The sequence below is a fragment of the Pezoporus flaviventris genome, unplaced genomic scaffold (assembly GCF_033815535.1).
Source record: "Pezoporus flaviventris isolate CSIRO_AGI_PZ_B2104156 unplaced genomic scaffold, CSIRO_AGI_Pfla_v1 ptg000423l, whole genome shotgun sequence".
Lineage (NCBI taxonomy): Eukaryota > Metazoa > Chordata > Aves > Psittaciformes > Psittacidae > Pezoporus > Pezoporus flaviventris.
In genome coordinates, this window is record NW_026892970.1 from 38005 (window position 1) to 54366 (window position 16362).

Genomic DNA, 16362 nt, shown 5'->3' on the forward strand with positions numbered 1-16362 from the left:
TTCCTGGACCAGTTCCTGCTCTATACTGGTATGAACCGGCCCATACCAGTTTAGACTGGTTTATACCAGTCCATACTGTTTTATACTGGTCTATACAGCTTTATACTGGTTTATACTAGTCTGTACTGGTTTATATGGTCCATACTTTTATATGATCTATACTGGTTTATACCGGTTTATACTCATTTATACCAGTCTATACCAGTCCATACTGCTTTATACTGGTTTATATTGGTCCATAGTGGTTTATACCGGGCCATACTGGTTTATAGTGGTCCACACTGGTTTATAATGGCCCATACTAGTTTATACTGGTCATATTGGTTTATACTGGTCATACTGGTTTATACTGGTTTATACCGGTCATACTGGTTTATACTGGTTTATACTGGCCCATACTGGTTTATACTGGTCCATACTAATTTATACTGGTTTATACTGGTCCATACTGGTTTATACTAATTTATACTGGTCATACTGGTCCATACTGGTCTATACTGGTTTATACTGGTCATACTGGTTTATACTGGTCATATTGGTTTATACTAGTCCATACTGGTTTATACTGTTTTATACTGGTCATAGTGGTCCATACTGGTTTATACTGGTCCATACTGGTCCATACTGGTCTATACTGGTCCATACTGGTCTATACTGGTCCATACTGGTCCATACTGGTTCATACTGGTCTATACTGGTCCATACTGATCTATACTGGTCCATACTGGTCTATACTGGTCCATACTGGTTTATACTGGTTATACTGGTCCATACCGGTCCATACTGGTCCATACTGGTCTATACTGGTCTATACTGGTCCATACTGGTCTATACTGGTCTATACTGGTCCATACTGGTCTATACTGGTCTATACTGGTCCATACTGGTCTATACTGGTGCCTAGCGGGGCCTCACCGGATGTCGTCCTCGTTGGCGAAGAGCACGACGCCGCGCGCCGTCGACGTCTCCATGAGCCTCCCGATGACTTTGTCGAACTCGCCCGGCCGCGGCTCCCGCGGGATCTTGATGGATTGAGCGATGCAGAGCCCGCCTGCGCCCGACGGCACGGCCCGTCCCCACCAGTCCGGCCCAGTCCAGCCCAGTCCAGCCCAGTCCGTCCCGGTATGTCCCAGTGTGTCCCGGTATGTCCCGGTGTGTCCCAGTCCGTCCCAGTCCGTCCCGGTATGTCCCAATCCGTCCCGGTATGTCCCAGTCCGTCCCGGTATGTCCCGGTATGTCCCAGTGTGCCCCAGTGTGTCCCAGTATGTCCCAGTGTGCCCCAGTGTGTCCCAGAGTGTCCCAGTATATCCCAGTATGTCCCAGTGTGTCCCGGTGGGTCCCAGTATGTCCCAGTGTGTCCCAGTGTGTCCCAGTATGTCCCAGTATGTCCCAGTCCGTCCCAGTGTGCCCCGGTATGTCCCAGTGTGTCCCAGTGTGTCCCGGTATGTCCCGGTATGTCCCGGTATGTCCCAGTGTGTCCCAGTATGTCCCAGTGTGCCCCAGTGTGTCCCAGTGTGTCCCAGTGTGTCCCGGTGGGTCCCAGTATGTCGCAGTGTGTCCCAGTGTGTCCCAGTGTGTCCTGGTATGTCCCGGTGTGTCCCGGTATGTCCCAGTGTGCCCCAGTATGTCCCAGTGTGTCCCAGTGTGTCCCGGTGGGTCCCAGTGTGTCCCAGTATGTCCCAGTGTGTCCCGGTATGTCCCAGTATGTCCCAGTGTGTCCCAGTGTGTCCCAGTGTGTCCCAGTATGTCGCAGTGTGTCCCAGTGTGTCCCAGTGTGTCCCGGTGTGTCCCGGTATGTCCCAGTGTGCCCCAGTGTGTCCCAGAGTTTCCCAGTATATCCCAGTATGTCCCAGTGTGTCCCGGTGGGTCCCAGTATGTCGCAGTGTGTCCCAGTGTGTCCCAGTGTGTCCCAGTATGTCCCAGTGTGTCCCAGTGTGTCCCAGTGTGTCCCAGAGTGTCCCAGTATGTCCCAGTGTGTCCCAGTATGTCCCAGAGTGTCCCAGTATGTCCCAGTGTGTCCCGGGCCCACTCCAGTCCTCTCCCAGTTCCCCCCATTCCCCCCCCAGTCCTTTCCAAGTCCCTTCCACTCCATCCCACTCCCTCCCATTCCCATTCCCATCCCCTCCCACTCCATCCCATTCCACTGCCACTCTATCCTACTCTATTCCATTCCCTTCCCACTGCATCCCAGTTCCTCCCATTCCCCTCCCACTCTATCCTCTCCATCCCATTTCCTTCCCACTCTCTCCCATTCCCCTCCCACTCTATCCCACTCCATCCCATTCTATCTCAGTCCAACCCATTCCCCTGCCACTCTATCCCACTCCATTCCATTCCCTTCCCACTGCATCCCAGTTCCTCCCATTTCCCTCCCACTCTATCCCATTTCCTTCCCACTCTATCCCATCCCATCCCATTCCCCTCCCACTCTATCCCACTCCCTCCCATTCCCATCCCATTGCCTCCCATTCCCCTCCCAGTCCCTCCTACTCCCATCCCATTCCCCTCCCACTCTATCCCATTCCATCCCACTCAATCCCACTCCATTCCATTCCCTTCCCACTCTATCCCATCCCATCCCCTCCCACTCAATCCCATCCCCCCCATTCCCATCCCATCCCCTCCCATTCCCATCCCACTCTATCCCACTCCATCCCATCTCCTCCCATTCCCCTCCCACTCTATCCCCCTCCCTCCCATTCCCATCCCATTGCCTCCCATTCCCCTCCCAGTCCCTCCTACTCCCATCCCATTCCCTTCCCACTCTATCCCATTCCATCCCCTCCCACTCAATCCCATCCCCCCCATTCCCATCCCATCCCCTCCCATTCCCATCCCACTCTATCCCATCCCCTCCCATACCCTTCCCACTCCATCCCATTCCATCCCACTCAATCCCACTCCATTCCATTCCATTCCTACTCCATCCCATCCCCTCCCACTCAATCCCATCCCCCCCATTCCCATCCCCTCCCATTCCCATCCCACTCTATCCCATTCCCCTCCCACTCTATCCCACTCCATTCCATTCCCTTCCCACTCCATCCCATCCCATCCCCTTCCACTCCATCCCATCCCCCCCCTTCCCATCCCATCCCATCCCATCCCACTCAGTCCCATCCCCTCCCATTCCCATACCATTCTATCCCACTCCATCCCATCCCCTCCCATTCCCTTCCCACTCCATCCCATCCCATCCCCTCCCACTCTATCCCATTCAATCCCACTCAATCCCACTCCATCCCATCCCCCCCATTCCCATCCCATCCCCTCCCACTCAATCCCATTCCCTTCCCACTCCATCCCATCCCATCCCATCCCCTCCCACTCTATCCCATTCCATCCCACTCAATCCCACTCCATCCCATTCCCATCCCATCCCATTCCCACTCAATCCCACTCCATTCCCTTCCCACTCCATCCCATCCCATTCCCACTCAATCCCACTCCATCCCATTCCCTTCCCACTCCATCCCATCCCATTCCCACTCCACTCCATCCCATTCCCATCCCATCCCCTCCCCTGCCACCCTGTCTCCCCACCGGCCTCCCTGGAGCTCTGCACGAAGGCCTCCACCCCGCTCTCCCCGTAGCTGCCCTCGGAGGCCACGGTGGCCACGTAGCTCCAGCCCAGGGCCCGCGTCACGGCCACCATGGCCTGCGCCTGCTCCGAGTCCGGCGGCACCACGCGGGAGAAGAACCCGTAACGGGCGGGATCGCTGAGCTCCGGAGCCGTGGAGGCGTAGCTGATCTGCGGGATCTGGGAATGGCATTGGGGTGTGGGGAGCCAGGCCTGGAGCTGAGCTGGGGGATCTGGGAATGGCATTGGGATGTGGGGAGCCAGGCCTGGAGCTGATCTGGGGGATCTGGGAATGGCATTGGGATGTGGGGAGCCAGGCCTGGAGCTGATCTGCGGGATCTGGGAATGGCATTGGGATGTGGGGAGCCAGGCCTGGAGCTGATCTATGGGATCTGGGAATGGCATTGGGATGTGGGGAGCCAGGCCTGGAGCTGATCTGCGGGATCTGGGAATGGCATTGGGATGTGGGGAGCCAGGCCTGGAGCTGATCTGCGGGATCTGGGAATGGCATTGGGGTGTGGGGAGCCAGGCCTGGAGCTGATCTGCGGGATCTGGGAATGGCATTGGGGTGTGGGGAGCCAGGCCTGGAGCTGATCTGCGGGATCTGGGAATGGCATTGGGATGTGGGGAGCCAGGCCTGGAGCTGATCTGCGGGATCTGGGAATGGCATTGGGATGTGGGGAGCCAGGCCTGGAGCTGAGCTGGGGGATCTGGGAATGGCATTGGGATGTGGGGAGCCAGGCCTGGAGCTGAGCTGGGGGATCTGGGAATGGCATTGGGATGTGGGGAGCCAGGCCTGGAACTGATCTGCGGGATCTGGGAATGGCATTGGGATGTGGGGAGCCAGGCCTGGAGCTGAGCTGGGGGATCTGGGAATGGCATTGGGGTGTGGGGAGCCAGGCCTGGAGCTGATCTGCGGGATCTGGGAATGGCATTGGGATGTGGGGAGCCAGGCCTGGAGCTGATCTGCGGGATCTGGGAATGGCATTGGGATGTGGGGAGCCAGGCCTGGAGCTGAGCTGGGGGATCTGGGAATGGCATTGGGATGTGGGGAGCCAGGCCTGGAGCTGATCTGCGGGATCTGGGAATGGCATTGGGATGTGGGGAGCCAGCCCTGGAGCTGAGCTGGGGGGTCTGGGAATGGCATTGGGGTGTGGGGAGCCAGGCCTGGAGCTGAGCTGGGGGATCTGGGAATGGCATTGGGATGTGGGGAGCCAGGCCTGGAGCTGAGCTGTGGGATCTGGGAATGGCATTGGGGTGTGGGGAGCCAGGCCTGGAGCTGATCTGGGGAATCTGGGAATGGCACCGGGGTGTGGGGAGCCAGTCCTGGAGCTGAGCTGGGGGGTCTGGGAATGGCATTGGGATGTGGGGAGCCAGCCCTGGAGCTGATCTGCGGGATCTGGGAATGGCATTGGGATGTGGGGAGCCAGGCCTGGAGCTGATCTGGGGGATCTGGGAATGGCATTGGGATGTGGGGAGCCAGGCCTGGAACTGAGCTGTGGGATCTGGGAATGGCATTGGGATGTGGGGAGCCAGGCCTGGAGCTGATCTGGGGGATCTGGGAATGGCATTGGGATGTGGGGAGCCAGGCCTGGAGCTGATCTGCGGGATCTGGGAATGGCATTGGGATGTGGGGAGCCAGGCCTGGAGCTGATCTGCGGGATCTGGGAATGGCATTGGGGTGTGGGGAGCCAGGCCTGGAGCTGATCTGGGGAATCTGGGAATGGCACCGGGGTGTGGGGAGCCAGTCCTGGAGCTGAGCTGGGGGGTCTGGGAATGGCATTGGGATGTGGGGAGCCAGCCCTGGAGCTGATCTGCGGGATCTGGGAATGGCATTGGGATGTGGGGAGCCAGGCCTGGAGCTGATCTGGGGGATCTGGGAATGGCATTGGGATGTGGGGAGCCAGGCCTGGAACTGAGCTGTGGGATCTGGGAATGGCATTGGGATGTGGGGAGCCAGGCCTGGAGCTGATCTGGGGGATCTGGGAATGGCATTGGGATGTGGGGAGCCAGGCCTGGAGCTGATCTGGGGGATCTGGGAATGGCATTGGGATGTGGGGAGCCAGCCCTGGAGCTGATCTGGGGGATCTGGGAATGGCATTGGGATGTGGGGAGCCAGCCCTGGAGCTGAGCTGCGGGATCTGGGAATGGCATTGGGATGTGGGGAGCCAGGCCTGGAGCTGAGCTGGGGGATCTGGGAATGGCATTGGGATGTGGGGAGCCAGGCCTGGAGCTGATCTGTGGGATCTGGGAATGGCATTGGGATGTGGGGAGCCAGGCCTGGAGCTGAGCTGGGGGGTCTGGGAATACCATTGGGATGTGGGGAGCCAGCCCTGGAATTGAGCTGGGGGGTTTGGGAATGCCAATGAGATACTGGGAGACAGCTGGGAATGGGCACGGGATGGGGTGGAAGGAGCTGAGCATCATCCGGTCCCAGCCATGGGCATCCTGTGCCAAGGAGGACTTGGGTACTGGTAGGGATGGGGCATGGGGATATGGGGATATGGGCTTGGAACTGAGCTGTGGGGTTTGGGAATGCCATTGGGATACTGGGATACAGCTGGGAATCATCATGGGATGGGGTGGAAGGAGCTGAGCATCATCAGGTCCCAACCATGGGCATCCTGTGCCAAGGAGGACTTGGGTACTGGTAGGGATGGGGCATGGGGATATGGGGATATAGGCTTGGAATTGAGCTGTGGGGTCTGGGAATGCCATTGGGGACACAGGACCGGGGGGGGGACAACAGTGGGGACATATGGACAGCGGGGGGGGCACCCAATCCCATGGGACATCCCCCCCTCCCTTGTGTATTCTGTGTCCCTAATCCCTCCTAATCCCTGGAGCCATTTGCTGCCACCCAGAGGCATTGTGGGTAACAGGGGGGGATGGAAGGGTCCATTGGGAATGGGGGTGTCAGAGCTGCCATGACCCCCCCCCCCCCGATGTCCCCAATGTCACCTTGAAGGGATGGGGCTGCCCCCACGTCCTGCTCGGTGTCCCCCAGTGCCCCCAAACAGGCACATTGAGACCGAGCACATCGGGCACCGCGATGGAGATGCCATGGCCACCATGGTGGAGGCATCTCGAGCACCATGATGGAGATACCTTGGCCATCGTGATGGAGATACATTGGACATCATGATGGAGATACATTGGCCATCATGATGGAGATACATTGGCCATCGTGATGGAGATACATTGGACATCATGATGGAGATACATTGGCCATTGTGATGGAGATACATTGGCCATTGTGATGGAGATACATTGGCCACCGTGATGGAGATACATTGGCCAACATCATGGAGATACATTGGCCACCATGATGGAGATACATTGGCCAACATCATGGAGATACATTGGCCACCGTGATGGAGATACCTTGGCCATCGTGATGGAGATACATTGGCCACCATGATGGAGATACATTGGCCAACATCATGGAGATACATTGGCCACCGTGATGGAGATACATTGGCCACCGTGATGGAGATACATTGGCCACCGTGATGGAGATACATTGGCCACTGTGATGGAGATACCTTGGCCATCGTGATGGAGATACATTGGCCAACATCATGGAGATACATTGGCCACCGTGATGGAGATACATTGGCCACCGTGATGGAGATACCTTGGCCATCGTGATGGAGATACATTGGCCAACATCATGGAGATACATTGGCCACCGTGATGGAGATACCTTGGCCACTGTGATGGAGATACCTTGGCCATCGTGATGGAGATACATTGGCCAACATCATGGAGATACATTGGCCACCGTGATGGAGATACATTGGCCACCGTGATGGAGATACATTGGCCACCGTGATGGAGATACCTTGGCCATCGTGATGGAGATACATTGGCCAACATCATGGAGATACATTGGCCACCGTGATGGAGATACCTTGGCCACCATGACGGACACATACGGTGATGAAGCCACCTTGACCACCACAATGGCGACACATTGACCACTATGATGGAGACACCTTGACCACCATGATGGAGATCCATTGACCACCGTGATGGAGATACACTGGCCAACATATTGGCCACCATGATGAACAGAGACACATTGGCCACCACGACAGAGACACCTTGACCACCATGATGGAGATCCATTGGCCACCACGATGGAGATGAACAGAGACACATTGGCACCATGATGGACACAGATGGACATGGAGCCACATTGAACACTATGATGGAGACACCTTGGCCACCATGATGGAGACATATTTGCTACCATGATGGACACAGATGGACATGGAGCCACATTGACCACTATGATGGGGATGCCTTGACCACCATGATGGAGATCCATTGACCACCGTGATGGAGATACACTGGCCAACATATTGGCCACCATGATGAACAGAGACACCTTGACCACCATGATGGAGATCCATTGGCCAACATATTGGCCACAACGATGGAAACACCTTGATCACCATGATGGAGACACCTTGACCACCACGATGGAGACACCTTGATCACTATGATGGAGACACCTTGACCACCATGATGGAGATCCATTGGCCAACATATTGGCCACCATGATGGAAACACCTTGATCACCATGATGGAGACACCTTGACCACTATGATGGAGACACCTTGATCACTATGATGGAGACACCTTGACCACCATGATGGAGATCCATTGACCAACATATTGGCCACCACGATGGACACAGATGGTGATGGAGACACCTTGATCACTATGATGGAGACACCTTGACCACCACGATGGAGACACCTTGACCACTATGATGGAGCCACATTGACCACCATGATGGAGGTCCATTGACCAACATATTGGCCACCATGATGGACACAGATGGTGATGGAGACACCTTGATCACTATGATGGAGACACCTTGATCACTATGATGGAGCCACATTGACCACCATGATGGAGCCTCCTTGACCACCACGATGGACACAGATGGTGATGGAGCCCCCTTGACCACCACGATGGACACAGATGGTGATGGAGACACCTTGATCACTATGATGGAGACACCTTGATCACTATGATGGAGCCACATTGACCACCATGATGGAGCCTCCTTGACCACCACGATGGACACAGGTGGTGATGGAGCCCCCTTGACCACCATGATGGAGATCCATTGACCACTATGATGGAGACACCTTGACCACTATGATGGAGACACCTTGACCACCACGATGGAGCCTCCTTGACCACTATGATGGAGCCACATTGACCACCATGATGGAGATCCATTGACCAACATATTGGCTACCACGATGGACACAGATGGTGATGGAGCCCCCTTGACCACCACGATGGACACAGATGGTGATGGAACCCCCTTGACCACCACGACGGAGCTGGATCTTGCCCCGCCGCCGCCCCAGCCCACTCACGTTGAAGAGCCGCAGCACGTTGGCCACCATGATGGAGACGGAGCTTGCCGAGGCGCCGATGACCCCCACGAGGCGCTCGGGGGGAGGCCGGCGGGGGGGGCTCCCGTCGGCGCATCGCCCTTCGCCTTCGGCCGGCGGCAGGAGGCTGCGGACGAAGCCGAGCGCCTGCTCCAAGGCGTAGGTGTCCCGGGAGCAGGTATCCAGGATGCGGGCGCCCAGCGTGAGGTTGGGCAGCACCGTGGGGTCCCCGTTGACGCGGTCCAGGGCGTAGAGCATGGCCTCCAGGCGATGGATGCCCTTCTCCTTCTTGATGGGGCCGCAGGGCACCCCCGCGGGGCCCCGGGCGTGCACGGGGAAGAGGCCCCCCAGCGTCAGGTCCCCTTCCAAGCGGATGCCGTGGGGCTGGGTGGGCGATGGGGCAGGCAGGATGGGGCCCCATAGGGTGCTCAAGGGGAGCAGGAGCTGCAGCATGGTCCTGGGCTGTTGGGGAAGGGGGGGGGGGGGGGAGAAGAAGAGGGGTTGGGGGGGGGCACTGTGGAGTGGCACCCTATGGGGCAGGGAGAGCGCCCTATGGGGAGGGGAGTGGCACCCTATGGGACAGGGAGAGCGCCCTATGGGGAGGGGAGTGGCACCCTATGGGGCAGGGAGAGCGCCCTATGGGGAGGGGAGTGGCACCCTATGGGGCAGGGAGAGCGCCCTATGGGGAGGGGAGTGGCACCCTATGGGGAAGGAATAGCATCCTATGGGGCAGGGAGAGCACCCGATGGGGACAAGAGTGGCACCCTATGGGGCAGGGATAGCACCCTATGGGGAGGGGAGTGGCATCCTATGGGGGAGGGATAGCACCCTATGGGGAGGAGAGTGGCACCCTATGGGACAGGGATAGCATCCTATGGGGAAGGAATAGCACCCTATGGGGCAGGGAGAGCATCCTATGGGGAGGAGAGTGGCACCCTATGGGGCAGGGAGAGCATCCTATGGGGAGGAGAGTGGCACCCTATGGGGCAGGGAGAGCATCCTATGGGGAGGAGAGTGGCACCCTATGGGGCAGGGACCCCACCCCCATGGCTCAAGGGACATCTGGTGCCTATAGGATGGGTGATTTCCCCCCCCCCCCAAGTGGTTGAGCCCAAAGGGGGGGTTGGGGGGGCCCAAATCCCTTCACACCCCCCCCCCCCCGCAGCTGGATTAGGGGGGATGGGGGGGGGAGGGGATAATCCGGCTGCTCGGCTGCAGCTGGGGGGGGGGGGGGGCAAGAGGAGGCTATGGGGGGGTCTAAGGGGCTATGGGGGTTAAGGGGGATATGGGGGGGTTAAAGGGGGGTTATGGGGGGGTCTAAGGGGTTATGGGGGTTAAGGGGGATATGGGGGGGGTTAAAGGGGGTTATGGGGGGGTCTAAGGGGTTATGGGGGGTCTAAGGGGATATGGGGGTTAAGGGGGATATGGGGGGGTTAAAGGGGGTTATGGGGGGGTCTAAGGGGTTATGGGGGTTAAGGGGGATATGGGGGGGTTAAAGGGGGTTGGGGGGGGTCTAAGGGGTTATGGGGGGTCTAAGGGGCTATGGGGGTTAAGGGGGATATGGGGGGGTTAAAGGGGGGTCTAAGGGGTTATGTGGGGTCTAAGGGGATATGGGGGGGTCTAAGGGGGTTATGGGGGGTTCTAAGGGGGTTATGGGGGGTTAAAGGGGGTTATGGGGTGTATAAGGGGATATGGGGGGTTTAAGGGGATATGGGGGGGTTAAAGGGGGTTATGGGGGGGTCTAAGCGGTTATGGGGGATCTAAGGGGTATGGAGGGATTAAAGGGGGCATGGGGGGGTCTAAGGGGATATGGGGGGGTCTAAGGGGGTTAAGTGGGGTATAAGGGGATATGGGGGGTTTAAGTGGCTATGGGGGGGTTAAAGGGGGTTATGGGGGAGCTTAAGGGACATGAGGGGACGAGGAGGATACTGGGGGGGCCTGGGGGGGGGCGGCTTAATGGGACACGAAGGGACCCTGGGGGCGGGGGGGGTAACGCACTTTAATGGGACATGAAGGGGCCATGGGGGGGGGGGGGGGGGGCATTGGGGGGGGGAGGGGGTGTTTAAGGGGACACCGGGGTGGGAGGGGCCAAGGGGCGAGGGGGCGGGGCCAAGGGGGGGAGGGGGCGGGGCACGAGCCTGCTGCGCGCGGAGCCTCGGGAGCCGCCGCCGCCGCCGCCGCCCGCGGCCGTTTGGAACGGGCGCAAACGCCGCTTCCCGCCAGAACCGGCGAGGCCACGCCCCCAGCCGCCGCTAAGCCACGCCCCCAACCCCATCCCCACCAATCACAGTCGCCACTGGACCCTTAACCCCGCCCCCAGCCCTTAACCGCGCCCCCGCCGTGCCTTATCCACGCCCCCGATTGCACCGCCACCAATGAGAGGCGTTTCCTACCCTTAACCACGCCTCCCTTAACCGCGCTTCCTCTAACCACGCCCCTTTCCTCATTAGCCACGCCCCCCCCCGGCTTTTCCCCGCCTTTTGCGACTCCTTTCGGCGACGCTTTGCGACTTTTCCTCCTCTTTACGACCGACGGGAGCGCTGTTGCCAAGGTGCGGAGCGTGGGGGGGGCGATTTGGGGGTCCTGGGGCGGTTTGGGGGCTGGGGACCCCCCCATAGGAGACAATGGAGGGGTCCAGGGGTGCCCTATGTGGGTTTGGGGCATGGGGACCCCCCCATAGGAGGCAATGTGGGGGGGGGGGGGGGTCCAGAGGTGCCATGTGGCGGTTTGGGGTATGGGAACCCCCCATAGGAGCTAATGGAGGAGTCCAGGGGTACCCTATGGGGTCTTGGGGAGGGGGTGTGTGGGGACCCCCCCCCAGGAACTAATGGGGAGGTCCAGAGGTGCCCTATGGGGGTCTGGGGGTGTTTGGGGCATGGGGACCCCCCCTAGGAGCTAATGGAGGGGTCCAGGGGTGCCCTATGGGGAGTTGTGGTGTGGGGACCCCCAATAGAAGCTAATGGGGGGGTCCAGAGGTGCCCTATGGGGGTCTGGGGGTGTTTGGGGCATGGGGACCCCCCATAGGAGCTAATGGAGGGGTCCAGGGGTGCCCTATGGGGGTTTGTGGGGGGGTGAGATGTGGGGACCCCCCATAGGAGCTAATGAGGGGGTCCAGAGGTGCCCTATGGGGGGTTGTGGTGTGGGGACCCCCAATAGAAGCTCATGGGGGGGGGGGGTCCAGAGGTGCTCTATGGGGGTCTGGGGGTGTTTGGGGCATGGGGACCCCCCACAGGAACTAATGAGGGGGTCCAGAGGTGCCCTATGGGGGGTTGTGGTGTGGGGACCTCCAATAGAAGCTCATGGGGGGGGGGCCCTATGGGGGTTTGGGGTGCAGGGACCCCCCAATAGGAGCTAATGGGGGGGTCCAGAGGAGCCCATTCAGGGTCTTGGGGGTGGGAGGGGTGTTGGGGTGTTACCCCCCCCCCCCCCCCCGTTTTTTAACCCCTTCCTCCCCTCTATAGGGCCAATGGCTGAGGCCGAGTCGGAGACCCCCTCCCAAGAGGAGGAAGAGGAGGAGAAGAAGGAAGAGGAAGAGGAGAAGGAAGAGGAAGAGAGAAGGAAGAGGAGAAGGAAGAGGAAGCAGAGGGGGGGGCCGGTAGCATTGGGGACCCCCCTGCCCCACGGCGCCCGGTCCCGGGGGTGCTCTACCTTTCCTTCCTGCCCCCCGGCTTCGGGCCCCGCCAGGCCCGGGTGCTGCTGGGGGTCCATGGGGAGCTGGGCAGGGTTTTCCTGCAGCCCAAAGGTGAGCACCCACTGGGGGGGGGCTCTATGGGGTCTCTATGGGGCCAGGTAACACCCATGGGGGGGGGCAGTCATGGGTGGGGGGCAGGGTGCTCATAGGGGCTCATTTAGGGGTCAGGATGCCCAATGGAGCCCTTATAGGTCCAGAAATGAGGGTGAGAGCACCCTGATAGGTAACACCCATAGGGGGAAATGCTCATGGGTGGGGGTCAGGGTGCCCATAGAGGGGTCAACTGGGGGTCAGGGTCTCATAGCAGGGGCAGTTTTGGGTCACGGTGCCCACAGGGAGGTCTCAGTTGGGGTCATAGTGGGATCATTTGGGGGTCAAGGGGCCCATAGACCCCCTATAAGCCCCAGTACTGAGGTGACATTGACTGTGGGTGTGGGGTGCTGCTGAGCACCTATAGTACACTGCTGAGCACCATTAGGGTGCTGCAGAGCCCCCATAGGGTGATGCTGAGCCCCCATAGGGTGATGCTGAGCACCCTTAGGACCCTGCAGAGCCGCCAAAAGGTGATGCTCAGGCCCCATAGCACCCTGCAGAGCCCCCATAGGGTGATGTTGAGCCCCCTTAGGGTGATGCTCAGCCCCATAGGGTGATGCTGAGCACCCTTAGGACCCTGCAGAGCCCCCATTGGGTGATGCTCAGCCCCCATAGCACCCTGCAGAGCCCCCATAGGGTGATGCTGAGCCCCATAGGGTGATGCTGAGCCCCCATTGGGTGATGCTGAGCCCCCATAGGGTGATGCTCAGCCCCATCGGGTGATGCTCAGCCCCCATAGCACCCTGCAGAGCCCCCATAGGGTGATGCTGAGCCCCCACAGGGTGATGCTGAGCCCCATCGGGTGATGCTGAGCCCCATAGGGTGATGCAGAGCCCCCACAGGGTGATGCTCAGCCCCATAGGATGATGCAGAGCCCCCATAGGGTGATGCAGAGCCCCCATAGGGTGATGCAGAGCCCCCATAGGGTGATGCAGAGCCCCCATAGGGTGATGCTGAGCCCCATCGGGTGATGCTGACCCCGCTGGGTGCCGGTCCCGCAGGGGGGGGCGTGCGCCGGAGGAGGCAGCGCCCGGGCCCCCCCGGGGGCTCCTTTGCCGAGGGCTGGGTGGAATTCCGGGACAAGCGGGCGGCCAAGAGGGCGGCCTCGATCCTGCACGGAGCCCCCATGAGCCCCCGGCCCCGCAGCCGCTTCCGGCACCACTGCTGGAGCATCAAGGTACCGGGGGGGGGTAATGGGTGTCTATGGGTGCTCTATGGGGGGGTAATGGGTGTCTATGGGGGTAATGGGTGTCTGTGGGGGTAATGGGTGTCTATGGGGGTAATGGGTGTCTATGGGTGCTCTATGGGGGGTAATGGGTGTCTGTGGGGTTAATGGGTGTCTATGGGGGGTTAATGGGTGTCTATGGGGGTAATGGGTGTCTGGGGGGGGGTAAAGGGTGCTCTATGGGGGGTAATGGGTGCTCTATGGGGGTAACGGGTGTCTATGGGGGGTTAATGGGTGTCTATGGGGATAAATGGGTGTCTATGGGGGTAATGGGTGCTCTATGGGGGGTAATGGGTGCTCTATGGGGGTAATGGGTGTCTATGGGGGGGTAATGGGTGTCTATGGGGGTTAATGGGTGTCTATGGGGGTAATGGGTGTCTATGGGGGTAATGGGTGTCTATGGGGGTAATGGGTGTCTATAGGGGGGTAATGGGTGTCTATGGGGGGGTTAATGGGTGTCTATGGGGGGATAATGGGTGTCTATGGGGGGTAATGGGTGTCTGTGGGGGGGTAATGGGTGTCTGTGGGGGTAATGGGTGTCTATGGGGGGTTAATGGGTGTCTATGGGGGTAATGGGTGTCTATGGGGGTAATGGGTGTCTATGGGTGCTCTATGGGGGGGTAATGGGTGTCTATGGGGGGTAATGGGTGTCTGTGGGGGGGTAATGGGTGTCTGTGGGGGGTAATGGGTGTCTATGGGGGGTAATGGGTGTCTGTGGGGGGTAATGGGTGTCTATGGGGGGTAATGGGTGTCTATGGGGGTAATGGGTGTCTATGGGGGGTAATGGTTGTCTATGGGGGTAATGGGTGTCTATGGGGGGTAATGGTTGTCTATGGGGGTAATGGGTGTCTATGGGGGGTAATGGGTGTCTATGGGGGGGGTTGGGTGCTTACTGGGGGGTGTAATGGGTGTCTATGGGGGAGGGGGGAGAGGGGAGCCCAATTGGGGGGGGGGGGGGGGGCGTGTCCTTATGGCGGTTATTTTAGGGCTGTCCCACGCACCCTTTTTGGGGCTAAGTGGGTGCCTATGGTGGGGGGAGGGGCATCATTGGGTGCTGGGTCCCTTCACACCCATTGGGGGGGGGGGAGGGGTGTGTGTGTGTGTCACTTTTTGACCCATTCTAAAGGCCAGAGAGAGGGGGGGGAGGGGGAGTCCCTTTGGGTTTGTACCAATGTGATGGGGGAGGGGTGGTGGGGGAGGGGGATCCCTCATTGTGTTTGTGCCCCTCCCCCCCCAGTACCTGCCCGGGTTCCGGTGGCCCCACCTCAGCGAGCGCCTGAGCTACGAGCGCCAGGTCCGGGCCCAGCGCCTGCGGGTGGAGGTGGCGCAGGCCAAGCGCGAGGGGGGGTTCTACGCCCGCCGCCCCTCCCCCCCCGGAGCCCCCTCCTGGGCCTTCACCCAAACCCCCACCGAGGAGGAGATTTGGGGGCGCAAGAAGCGGCCCCCCCCAGCGCGGCCCCCCCGCAGCCTCCTGCAGAAGGTGTTCGGGGGAGGGGGGTGAACCACGGCCCCTCCCCCACCCCCCCGACCCCTCCCCCACCCCCCCAAATGCCCTCACCCCCTCCCCCATCGTTCTCTTCCCCCAAGCTCCACTTCAGCGCCCCTCCCCCCCACCCAGTACCTCCTCGACCCCCCCCCGACCCCTCCCCCACCCAAATGCCCCTCGCCCCTCCCCCAAGCTCCACTTCAGCGCCCCACCCCCCCACCACCTCCTCGACCCCCCCCCGACCCCTCCCCCACCCCCCCAAATGCCCTCACCCCTCCCCCATCGTTCTCTTCCCCCAAGCTCCACTTCAGCGCCCCTCCCCCCCCACCCAGTACCTCCTCGACCCCCCCTGACCCCTCCCCCACCCACCCAAATGCCCCTCGCCCCTCCCCCAAGCTCCACTTCAGCGCCCCTCCCCCACCCGATCCCTCCTCGACCCCCAACCCCTCCCCCACCCAAACCCTCCTGGACCCCCCCCAACACCCCCTCCCCCACCCAGTTCCTCATCGAATCCCTCTCCCCCCAACCAAATACCCCCTCCGAGCCCCTCCCCCCCCCAACATCCCTCCTCGACCCCCACCCAACCCCTCCCCCCTCTTTCCCCCAAGCTCCAATCCAAACCCACCTCCTCCCCCACCCCCCTTCTCCGACCCCCCCCTCCCCCCACCCCAAATTTCGGATCCTTTTTTTTGTACTTTTTTCTCCTTAAAACTTTTTACTCCTTTAACAAAAATAACTCCGCGCGGTCTCTTTAACTGTGCTGAGGGGGCGGGGCTTGAGGAGAGGGGGGGCGTGGCCTAAGGGAAGGGGGGGTGGGGGATTAACGAGGGCTGGGCGGGGCTTATGGCTTCGGCGCGAAACTCCCTA

General features: G+C 60.0%; 2 protein-coding genes across 2 annotated transcripts in view; one reads left to right on the forward strand and one right to left on the reverse strand.

Moving 5' to 3' along the window:
- LOC133263692 (metabotropic glutamate receptor 6-like) overlaps positions 1-11180 on the reverse strand; it is a 22265-nt gene extending 11085 nt beyond the window's left edge. Inside the window, exons 1-4 of the mRNA XM_061443565.1 lie at positions 11135-11180; positions 8983-9457; positions 3544-3760; positions 916-1051 (exon numbers count right to left, since the gene is read on the reverse strand). Coding sequence (XP_061299549.1) covers positions 916-1051; positions 3544-3760; positions 8983-9453 — 824 coding nt within the window. The 5' untranslated portion in view covers positions 9454-9457; positions 11135-11180. The remainder of the gene's footprint in view (positions 1-915; positions 1052-3543; positions 3761-8982; positions 9458-11134) is intronic.
- A 1286-nt stretch (positions 11181-12466) lies between these two features.
- On the forward strand, positions 12467-15538 carry ABT1 (activator of basal transcription 1). The gene is made up of 4 exons (XM_061443559.1): positions 12467-12480; positions 12564-12742; positions 13786-13961; positions 15247-15538. The coding sequence occupies exons 1-4, from the start codon at positions 12467-12469 to the stop codon at positions 15508-15510; spliced, it is 633 nt and encodes a 210-aa protein (XP_061299543.1). The 3' UTR covers positions 15511-15538.
- The last annotated feature ends 824 nt before the right edge of the window (positions 15539-16362 follow it).